Consider the following 12269-nt stretch of genomic DNA (forward strand, 5'->3'; position numbering starts at 1 on the left):
AGGCCGGTCCATTACAGAGATGTTATTGTCGTGTAACCACTCCGCCACAGGCCGTGCAGTATGAACAGGTGCTCCATCGTGTTGGAAGATGCAATCGCCATCCCCGAATTGCTCTTCAACAGTGGGAAGCAAGAAGGTGTTTAAAACATCAATGTAGGCCTGTGCTGTGATAGTGCCACGCAAAACAACAAGGGGTGCAAGCCCCCTCCATTACAGATGGAGGGCGCCACGAACTTGTAAGTCATTTTCAACCAGGTGTCTGGATACTTTTGATCACCTAGTGTACATACGGTCCTTGGTCATGTGATATACATACGGTCCTTGGTCATGTGATATACATATTGTCCATGGCCATGTGATATACATATTGTCCATGGCCATGTGATGGACACACAGGTGCATGGCTTGTTACAGTCACAGCACAGTTTTCTTTGCGGTATATTGGAGAATTGTAGAACTTTTCATTATACAAGCAATAACATTTGTTTGCTGAAACTGAACATACCCTTTAAAGGAGTTGTCTGGGATAAAATCATATTTCTAAATTAAGCTAAACACCCTCCCCCTGCTTAACTACTAACTTACTTTACCAAAAATATATATTTACCCATATCGCTGGGGCGGCCATGTGAACGCCCCAGGCACATTTTTGGATACTCTAGTGACATTCTGTTTCCATGTTTCCAGAAAATGAACGTCATCAATAATAAACCCCCCACCCCAACTCCATCATACTTGCCTGTCTTCCTGTCCTCCTTTCCTGGGCATGGAACATCACTTCCTTCTGGGGTTCCTCCTCTTATTGACGTCTGCCGACCTCCCACCCCTGCACAGTAGAGCTGGAGTGCCAGCTACCGGCATTATTGCACGGGCGCCAGCAGACGGCAAAAGGAAGAGGAGCCAGCCCTGCAGAAGGGCGTGATCTCCCCCCCCCCCCCCCCTGCCCAGAAGATCTGGATAGAAAGATAGGTAAGTATGATGGGGTGGGGTTAGTTAGTTAGGACAGGCTAGTAGAGATGAGCCAACACTGTTCGGATCAGCCGATCCGAACAGCACGCTCCCATAGAAATGAATGGAAGCACCTGGCACTCAGACTTTGCCGGCGGCCGCCAGCGGCTTCCATTCATTTCTATGGGAGCGTGCTGTTCGGAACGGCTGTTCCGAACAGTGTTCGCTCATCTCTACAGGCTAGTAGTGGCAGGCTAGCTAGGGAAACAGCTCTGAGTGAAGAGCAATGCATCATGGTAGTTGTAGGATAAAAGAACAGGAAGCTACACCTTGTAAACAAATGCGGAGGATGCCAAGAGCTCCCAGAGACACCCAGAAATCACTCAAAACACTGCAGAAGTTATATGGGTGCACTTATTAACCTATTAATAGCACTAACAGATCTTTTCTTTAAAAAAAAATTTTGCCTGGAAAATCTCTTTAAGGATAGACAGCCCCTTCATCACATAATCATTGTGTCCTGTAATGTCTTATACTCCAATCACACCGAGAGCTGCATCTTTTGCTACTGTCAGACTTAGGGCTCGTCTGCACCCCGATACCCGTTTTGCAGGTTTCCATTTCCTGCCTGAAACTGGACAGGAGACGGAAACCTGCCGGCATTTTTCAAACACATTCATTTGAATCGGTTTGAAAAGTGTCTGGCCGTGAGCACCGGGGAGCGTTTTGTGCTCTCCGCAATGAAACCGTTTTTTTTTTTTTTTTAAAACTGGACACAAAGTCGGACATGCAGGACTTTGTATCCGGTTAAAAACAAACAAACACGGATTTGCCATGGAGAGCACAAAACGCTCACCGGTGCTCACGGCCGGACACGGTCTGACAGGTTTCCGTCTTCTGTCTGCAGAAGACGGAAACCTGAAAACGGAGACTGGGCGCTAGTGTGAACCCAGAGTCAGAGCTTCATTTTGTTTTGTACTTCCAGAGCTGCATCATACCCTGTGCTCCAGTTATATCCAGAGCTGCATCATACCCTGTGCTCCAGTTATACCCGGAGCTGCATCATACCCTGTGCTCCAGTTATATCCAGAGCTGCATCATACCCTGTGCTCCAGTTATACCCGGAGCTGCATCATACCCTGTGCTCCAGTTATATCCAGAGCTGCATCATACCCTGTGCTCCAGTTATACCCGGAGCTGCATCATACCCTGTGCTCCAGTTATACCCGGAGCTGCATCATACCCTGTGCTCCAGTTATACCCGGAGCTGCATCATACCCTGTGCTCCAGTTATATCCAGAGCTGCATCATACCCTGTGCTCCAGTTATACCCGGAGCTGCATCATACCCTGTGCTCCAGTGATATCCAGAGCTGCATCATACCCTGTGCTCCAGTTATACCCAGAGCTGCATCATACCCTGTGCTCCAGTTATATCCAGAGCTGCATCATACCCTGTGCTCCAGTTATATCCAGAGCTGCATCATACCCTGTGCTCCAGTTATATCCAGAGCTGCATCATACCCTGTGCTCCGGTTATACCCAGAGCTGCATCATACCCTGTGCTCCAGTTATACCCAGAGCTGCATCATACCCTGTGCTCCAGTTATATCCAGAGCTGCATCATACCCTGTGCTCCAGTTATATCCAGAGCTGCATCATACCCTGTGCTCCAGTTATATCCAGAGCTGCATCATACCCTGTGCTCCAGTTATATCCAGAGCTGCATCATACCCTGTGCTCCAGTTATATCCAGAGCTGCATCATACCCTGTGCTCCAGTTATACCCGGAGCTGCATCATACCCTGTGCTCCAGTTATATCCAGAGCTGCATCATACCCTGTGCTCCAGTTATATCCAGAGCTGCATCATACCCTGTGCTCCAGTTATATCCAGAGCTGCATCATACCCTGTGCTCCAGTTATATCCAGAGCTGCATCATACCCTGTGCTCCAGTTATATCCAGAGCTGCATCATACCCTGTGCTCCAGTTATACCCGGAGCTGCATCATACCCTGTGCTCCAGTTATATCCAGAGCTGCATCATACCCTGTGCTTCAGTTATATCCAGAGCTGCATCATACCCTGTGCTCTAGTTATACCCAGAGCTGCATTTTGGTTTATACCACTGTTGCATGCAAAGCTTTGTTGTGTCTGGTGTCCCAGTAACATCCACTGATGGATGATGTTGTCACATCCTAAGCTACATCATATGTTCTACTCCAGTAACATCCAGAGCTCCGGCATGCCATGTGCTCTTATCACACCTAAAGCTGCATCTTGTCTCTCTCCAGTCACTCCCCAGCCATCTTGTGACTAGGTTTGGTTGTGTTCATATTCCAGCAGTGACCTGTGAGTGTCCCCACGTATGGGACACTCGTCCTCCTGCCCCTGGTATCTGTATAAGGACATTATATATACTGGTAGCATTTCCTGACACGTCTGTGGAATATACAGCGCCTTAGCATCATGTGAACAGAGCCGGACCCGCTGTGCACATGTAGGAATTTGATGCTGTGTTTTTCTTTTATTAGGCAAATTCCAAATTCTGCAAATGGATTTTGCATTAAATTCTGCACCACAGTTAGATTGCAGGTGGATTTTGCCTAGTGTTTGGCATCAAATTCCAACTTGTGAACACGGCTTTGGGTTCAGTTATAAGTGGAGCCAGTGCAGCCTCAAGGATGGCTCTGATTTCACCTCCGGAGCTGTAATCACAGTTCTCTTGTGTTGTCATATGCTCCGGTTGTATCCAGAGCTGCAATCCTATTTCTGCTATGTTTTGTCTTACATTCCAGTCCCAGCCAGAGCTACAATTATAATGAGAAGGCAGCAGTACTGTGCGTGCAGCTCTGGATGTGACTGTAGTAAGGGCAGTGAGTGGATGGGATGTATTCTCTGCGGAGGAGGCAGCGAGTTGGATAACGGAAGCCGCTGTCTGATGTGCCTGAAAGGTGATGGTCAGCGACCATCAGCTCTGTGGTGTCTGCCTATAGCCCTGGCCTCAGGTGAACCCCACTCACATAACTGGGGTTGTCATAGCCCCGCCCCCTGTTACTGACATCACTGATATAATATAATGACTTGAGATCCGCACACCGTATACTACAGTACAGCTATTCATCTATTACTACTGACAATCAGCCTGTATGTCATGTGTGAGAGGTTGTCACAGCCCCTCCCCCCTGCCCTATTATGTGATGGTTACTACGTGTCTCTCGGCAGGAGTTCTGTCCTGAGTCATGGCAGACAGACGACCGGCTCATCCGTGTGAACAAGCATGTGACTCATTCCGGAGGTTGGACTACGAGGCGGCCGTGAAGCACTGCACAGAATGTCTGCTGTCCCTCGGTCACTACAAGAACACGCCGGCCTACTCTACCCAGATCAACCGCATCAAGATCGAGAGCCTGCTGTACCGCATCGCCTCATTCCTGCAGCTGGTGAGTGCGCACTCCATGGAGAGACGACACCCCTCATCATCTCCTCCAGAGGGAAGGCTTCACCTTAGTTGTTGCTGCCCGTGTCAAATCTCCCAGCACCCCCTGCTTGTTCAGTGTCTGCTCACAGCTTCCTCTTGTGAAATGCATGCTGGGAAATGTAGTCTTCACATCAGACTTTCTTTTAGTCATGTAATGTAGAGAAAACTATCCAGCCCCTGCATTATAGGAGCTCAGTGGGGGATCTGTCTACAGGTTTACTGACTGTTCCCATAGGGAGTGCAGCTCTGGAGTTACATACAGCTGCTATCCGTGTGTTGTCAGTGATTCTCATGTGTCCTCTCTTCTGTCTCTTATAGAAAAACTATGATCTGGCGGATGAAGATTGTAAGCTGGGTGAGTGGCCCTAACCAGGGGCTTGTGGTCAGCTGACTGTATACATGGGGGGGGGGGGGGCTATGTACATTACTGGTCTGTCTCTCCTGGCCTGGACCTGAGGTCATGACTGCTGACTCTGTTCTCCTCTGTTCCTCCAGTCCTGGGGCCGGGCCGCTCGCAGTTGGACGCCTCTGTTCACACTGTACTCTGCTGCTTACATCTGGAGGGGAAACTGCAGATCGTGTCCAGTGTATTATCCAAGACTCTCATCGGAGAACCACTGGTGAGAAGACTCCCCCGTCCTAAGAAATGGATGAGTCTAGCTGTAATGAGCAAAGGGAGGGGGTGCAGGATTTCACGGTGAAAGTGTGTGTGGAGGGGAGGGGGATCAGGCAGACGTTATGATGTAGTGACATTAGGTTGATGTCCATGTCTTACTTTTCCTGCAGCTTCATGCTCTTCTATTCATGGATAGGATGGTTTGTTACAATGTATCAGTGCAGGCAGTTCACAGTGAGGTGACACATCAGTAACATAAATCCTTTTACTGTCCTGATTGTTACAATGTATCAAAACAGACACTGCATAGAGAGATCACATATCCGCAGCACAGATTCCTCTGCTGTCCTGATGGTTTGTCACAGTGTATCAGTACAGTACTCAGTGAGGTAGTAACATCTGCAGCATAAATCCTTCTTTCTTGATAATTTGTTATAGTGGGTTAGCGCATGTAACATTGTGAGAGCAGGACCAGCGCAGGATGGAAACATGAAATGGGTTTAAAAAGCCTAAGACACGTGCCACCTATTGAGTGCGACCCCCACCTATCTCCAGATCATGGGCCTCAATTTCCCCTGTCACAGTCAAACTTGCACCTACTGCACCATTTAGTGTTTATAGCGCAGAGAGTAACAGCTGCATGCAATTATTGGACCCAGGTCACAGACCCCATTCAGTTGGGTCCTTACTGATCGCACACCCTCAGCAGTTGGGTCCTTACTGATTGCACACCCTCAGCAGTTGGATCCTCACTGATCGCACACCCTCAGCAGTTGGATCCTCACTGATCGCACACCCTCAATATTTGGTTCCTCACTTATCGCACACCCTCAGCAGTTGGGTCCTTACTGATCACACACCCTCAGTAGTTGGATCTTCACTGATCACATACCCTCACTATTTGGTTCCTCACTGATCGCACACCCTCAGCAGTTGGGTCTTTACTGATCGCACACCCTCAGCATTTGGGTCCTTACTGATCGCACACCCTCAGCAGTTGGGTCCTTACTGATCGCACACCCTCAGCAGTTGGGTCCTTACTGATCGCACACCCTCAGCAGTTGGGTCTTTACTGATCGCACACCCTCAGCAGTTGGGTCTTTACTGATCACACACCCTCAGCAGTTGGGTCCTTACTGATTGCACACCCTCAATATTTGGTTCCTCACTGATCACACACCCTCAGCAGTTGGGTCCTTACTGATCACACACCCTCAGCAGTTGGATCCTCACTGATCGCACACCCTCAATATTTGGTTCCTCACTGATCGCACACCCTCAGCAGTTGGGTCCTTACTGATCACACACCCTCAGTAGTTGGATCTTCACTGATCACATACCCTCACTATTTGGTTCCTCACTGATCGCACACCCTCAACAGTTGGTCCTTACTGATCGCACACCCTCAGCAGTTGGGTCTTTACTGATCGCACACCCTCAGCATTTGGGTCCTTACTGATCGCACACCCTCAGCATTTGGGTCCTTACTGATCGCACACCCTGAGCATTTGGTTCCTCACTGATCGCACACCCTCAGCAGTTGGGTCCTTACTGATCACACACCCTCAGCAGTTGGGTCCTTACTGATCGCATACCCTCAATATTTGGTTCCTTACTGATCGCAAACCCTCAGCAGTTGGGTCCTTACTGATCACTCACCCTCAGTAGTTGGATCTTCATTTATCACATACCCTCAGTATTTGCTTCCTCACTGATCGCACACCCTCAGCAGTTGGGTCCTTACTGATCACACACCCTCAGCAGTTGGTCCTCACTGATCGCACACCCTCAGCAGTTGGGTCCTTACTGATCACACACCCTCAGCAGTTGGGTCCTTACTGATCGCACACCCTCAATATTTGGTTCCTTACTGATCGCAAACCCTCAGCAGTTGGGTCCTTACTGATCACTCACCCTCAGTAGTTGGATCTTCATTGATCACATACCCTCAGTATTTGGTTCCTCACTGATCGCACACCCTCAGCAGTTGGGTCCTTACTGATCACACACCCTCTGCACTTGGGTCCTTACTGATCACTCACCCTCAGTAGTTGGATCTTCACTGATCACATACCCTCACTATTTGGTTCCTCACTGATCACACACCCTCAGCATTTGGGTCCTTACTGATTGCACACCCTCAATATTTGGTTCCTCACTGATCGCACACCCTCAGCGTTGGTCCTTACTGATTGCACACCCTCAATATTTTGTTCCTCACTGATTGCACACCCTCAATATTTGGTTCCTCACTGATCGCACACCCTCAGCAGTTGGGTCTTTACTGATCGCACACCCTCAGCAGTTGGGTCTTTACTGATCACACACCCTCAGCAGTTGGGTCCTTACTGATCGCACACCCTCAGCAGTTGGGTCTTTACTGATCGCACACCCTCAGCAGTTGGGTCTTTACTGATCGCACACCCTCAGCAGTTGATCCTTACTGATCGCACACCCTCAATATTTGGTTCCTCACTGATCGCAAACCCTCAGCAGTTGGGTCCTTACTGATCACACACCCTCTGCACTTGGGTACTTACTGATCACTCACCCTCAGCAGTTGGATCTTCACTGATCACATACCCTCACTATTTGGTTCCTCACTGATCGCACACCCTCAGCAGTTGGTCCTTACTGATCGCACACCCTCAATATTTTGTTTCTCACTGATTGCACACCCTCAATATTTGGTTCCTCACTGATCGCACACCCTCAGCAGTTGGGTCCTTACTAATCACTCACCCTCAGTAGTTGGATCTTCACTGATCGCACACCCTCAATATTTGGTTCCTCACTGATCGCACACCCTCAGAAGTTGGGTCCTCACTGATCGCACACCCTCAGCAGTTGGGTCCTCACTGATCGCACACCCTCAGCAGTTGGTCCTCACTGATCGCACACCCTCAGCAGTTGGTCCTCACTGATTGCACACCCTCAGAAGTTGGGTCCTCACTGATCGCACACCCTCAGCAGTTGGGTCCTCACTGATCACACACCCTCAGCAGTTGGGTCCCCACTGATCACACACCCTCAGTAGTTGGGTCCTTACTGATCTCACACCCTCAGCAGTTGGTCCTCACTGATCACACACCCTCAGTAGTTGGGTCCCCACTGATCACACACTCTCAGCAGTTGGTCCTCACTGATCGCACACCCTTAGAAGTTTGCTGTACAGTTTGTGGGTCTGGTTTGGTGGAGTACATTTCAGGATCTCATGTTCTGTCTTTTTCCTTTGTAGAATGGGATGGTGACCAAGGACCTTTCACGGTTAAAGACGCTGCTGGCTGAGATCGAGGTAAGGAAGTATGACACCCTATACAGTGGGCAGTTAGGTGATATGCCTATACATTAGTGGCTGACTTCTTGGTCAGTGGTTCCCAATACTCCAAATCTTAACCTAGTATGGGGCAAGGCCAGCCATGGACGTTCTGATGACATCATTGTCTCCTCTTTGCAGAATGTCGCCAATTCTGTTCGTTCTGGTTTTCACGTGGAGGATTTGGAAGATGGTAAGACATCCAGTACTAGATCCTTCTACAAGTTCATTCAACTGGAATGTAACTGGTTTGGAAGAGATGAGGGTGGAGTAGTGAGGATATGAGATAGGAGTGTTATAAACACCTATGTATATGATGCATTGTACAGGTCCACGGCCAGATCGGCCATCTAGAGGTGGAAGTTAGAGGAGCCTCATACCTCTGCTGTAATGAAAGCCCATTTGGCTTACAAAGGAATTCTCCAACTATTATTATCAGCATGTCATGATATAATATAGGTAGGCAGCCCGGTGGCTCAGTGGTTAGCACTGCAACTTTGCAGCGCTGGAGTCCTTTGTTTGAATCCTGCCAAGGACATCTGCAAGGAGTTTGTATGTTCTCCCCATGTTTGCTTGGTTTTCCTCCCACATTCCATAGAAATACTGATAGGGGGAAAAAAATAATAATGATATAACATAGGTGAGGATTCCCCAGCCTGCTTGGCATTAGAGCAGAAGGTAAATAACTTATAATCTTTTGGATGATAGGTGAATCTTGAAATAATAAATAATAAATTAATCTCTCTGTAACTATACCCCTTGTGACATGTATCACTGCCCTCAGGTACACAGGATGGATGGCAGTTCCGGCCCCCGCCCCGGGGTGTTACCAGCAGTGAGGAGTATACACTATGTAAAAGGTAGGTGTGTACAATGTAAACATGACACTGCCCAAAATGCAAAACTTCAGAGCAGGTTTTACTGGGAGATTTCAGCTCTGAAGCTGCAGAATAGTGAGTGCAGCTCTGGAGTATAATACAGGATGTAACTCAAGATCAGTACAGGATAAGTAATGTATGTACACAGTGACTGCACCAGCAGAATAGTGAGCGCAGCTCTGGAGTATAATACGGGATGTAATTCAGGATCAGTACAGGATAAGTAATGTAATGTATGTACACAGTGACTGTACCAGCAGAATAGTGAGCGCAGCTCTGGAGTATAATACAGGATGTAACTCAAGATCAGTACAGGATAAGTAATGTATATACACAGTGACTGCACCAGCAGTCCCAGGGTGGCACTTCTGTAGTGGAGGGCGTAGCTGATACGTCCTCCTTACTAATGCCTATATCTCAGGACTAGATGCGGCTATCTTGATGGTTTAAGATTCATTTTAAAGATGAGAATCTCATCTTTATATGTTACCAATGTCTTCATGATAACATTTATAGTTATGGAGCAATTCACTGTTGAAAACTCTATTTGGCATTGAGATGCAATTGCAGATCTAAATTCCCAACAGCGTTTTCAATAGTGAATCGCTTTGAAACTGTAAGGGTTATCATGAAGACCTTGGTATCATTTTAAAGATGAGATTCTCATCTTTAAAATTAATCTTAACCCATCAAGATAGCTGCATCCAGTCCTGAGATATAGGGCTCTAAAGTATCCTCCCCTCCTGTCTAAAGAAGCATCTTACGAACTGTAGTAGGAAGGGGAGGGAGGAAGAGGAGCCCTGCAGCCTGCACAGTGATGATGAATGATCATCATTATCTGTGCATCACCTGGATGTGACCCCAGGAGGAAGGTAGCAGGGACTTCAGTCCTTGTTACCCCCTCTCCTATCAGAGAACATTCTATACTTTTGCTCTCTGATTGTAACATACAGGTATAATGTAATTTTCCCTGAGCTTTACTAGTGGGGTATTCTTATGTAATACCCTCTGAGAATAACCAGGAAGTTTATTGGCGCTGTGTCCCAGACTTTTACAATTGTCCAGGTCGCAGAGCCAAAAAAAACGTCGCACCAAACACTTACACAACATATACACAAAGTCGCAAATAAAGTTTACATTTCACCCAATCCCTGTCCTGTCTATACCTGAGCTTCCTACAGTAAAATACGTCTGTAGTGATATCCGTTACATGCTAAAATAATAGTAATAACGATTATCACTAGAGATGAACGGATAGATTGCTAAAATTATTATAGGGGGATGGAAAATAATATTTTTATGTAAAGTCCTGTTTAATTTGCATGCACAAAATGGGATGGGGCATTTCTGCGGTTTTGGTGTTTCTTTAACACCATCCCCTGTAAATATATACATGTGTGGTATGTATGAACTCAGTTTGCAGTTTTATGGACAGTACATTATGTTTGCAGAAAGGGATTGCCTGAGCCGCACTTCAGTGGCAAATTTGAATTTTTGTGCAATTTTTGCTTGTAATCTCAGTTTACTGCAAAGTTACATGAAGGTGGTTGTATATATGAAATATTAAATTAAATTGTGTTTTTATATACGGTATGCTGTGTACTCTGAAAAAAGTTAGATTTTGGTGTCACAGTGTTTGGTAGGTGCAGTATAGATTTTTAACATATTAGTGAATAACAGCAAAATCCTGCTTGTCTTCTGTATTCGTGTTTTTGGGAGTCCGAGCTCTTGTTGTAGTTGATGTTTGCGGTACATATAGTGTGTATATATATATATATATATATATATATATATATATATATATATATATATATATATATATAAATTGTATACACCTTAACTTATTATTTTTAATGTATTTTGTATATGAATGAGATTGAACATAAGTTTTAGGTGCAAATATGTATTTTAGTGCATTTTTTTCAAAAAATGATTTGTGTTGGTCACAAAGTTGCATGAAGGTGGATGTGGCTATCGATGACCCATTGAGACATTTGTAATCTTCAGGCTTTCTCATTTCAAAAAATATATAGGGTTTAGGGGTTCACTTACTTTTCATGGTGTGTAATCCCTACATTTTATAGGATGATACTTTTTTAACATTTCCAGCTTCAAAGCAGATTTTAGTTCCTTCCAGTTCTGGTGATTTTCTGAAGACGCATGCGGGTGTAGGCCATAGTGATATGTATGAACTCTGCACATGTTGATCTCTTATTTTTTGAAGGTTTGGTGCATATAATTTATTGTTTGGTTTCTGCTTTTAGCAACTAATATACATTTATTTGCATTTTTTCATAAAACATTCACTTTAAATCAAAATTGCATGAAGGTGCCTGTTCGTATACAGTACCAAGTGGCATTCTGACAATGCTGCAGGTGTCTACTTTAAGAAAGTATATAGGTATGGGGGGGTTGGATGCTTTTATAAGGTTGCAATTTCGGTTTGATTTGTCCATCTCAAAACTGTGAAAATTGCTCTGGCTACTGGAGGTGCAAAATTTCCAGAGACCCTTGGCAGTGAACAGGTTAATACAGGATGTAACCTGCGATTAGTATCTGAATACCTACGGGCCTTGACCACTCTCTGTGTTGTCACCTATTAGTCCATAGACACGTGATGAGTATTCTGGCTATTTCTTTCAGGTTCTTGGAGCAGGGGATCTGCCGGTACGGAGCGCAGTGCACATCAGCGCACTCCCAAGAGGAGCTGGAAGAGTGGCAGAAACGGTATGCCTCGCGCCTCATCCGACTCAAGCAGCAGAAGGAGAACACGCAATGTTCAGGCAGCTACATGGAGTCTCTGATAGAGAAGTGGATGAATTCCCTGTCGCCAGAGAGAGTGGTAAGTGTCAGGGTGAGGCGCGTGCGAATCTCTTCAGAAAGTGATATAGTGGAAGGAGCAGGGTCCCCAGCAGCACAGAGTATTTCAGGAGAGGAGTGTGCTGATCATGTGAAAGGTGACAGACTAATACATGGTTGAAGAAGCAGGGTCCCCAGCAGCACAGAGTATTTCAGGACCTGGTGGAGATGT

General features: G+C 46.4%; 1 protein-coding gene across 1 annotated transcript in view; it reads left to right on the forward strand.

Moving 5' to 3' along the window:
* The window catches only part of HELZ (helicase with zinc finger), a 47501-nt gene that overhangs the window by 5350 nt on the left and 29882 nt on the right, over positions 1 to 12269 (forward strand). Inside the window, exons 2-8 of the mRNA XM_075279535.1 lie at positions 4173 to 4390; positions 4747 to 4783; positions 4924 to 5048; positions 8283 to 8339; positions 8502 to 8553; positions 9145 to 9220; positions 11882 to 12080. Of these exons, the coding sequence (XP_075135636.1) occupies positions 4190 to 4390; positions 4747 to 4783; positions 4924 to 5048; positions 8283 to 8339; positions 8502 to 8553; positions 9145 to 9220; positions 11882 to 12080 (747 nt within the window). The 5' untranslated portion in view covers positions 4173 to 4189. The remainder of the gene's footprint in view (positions 1 to 4172; positions 4391 to 4746; positions 4784 to 4923; positions 5049 to 8282; positions 8340 to 8501; positions 8554 to 9144; positions 9221 to 11881; positions 12081 to 12269) is intronic.

Source organism: Leptodactylus fuscus, chromosome 6, assembly GCF_031893055.1.
Source record: "Leptodactylus fuscus isolate aLepFus1 chromosome 6, aLepFus1.hap2, whole genome shotgun sequence".
Classification (NCBI taxonomy): Eukaryota; Metazoa; Chordata; class Amphibia; order Anura; family Leptodactylidae; genus Leptodactylus; species Leptodactylus fuscus.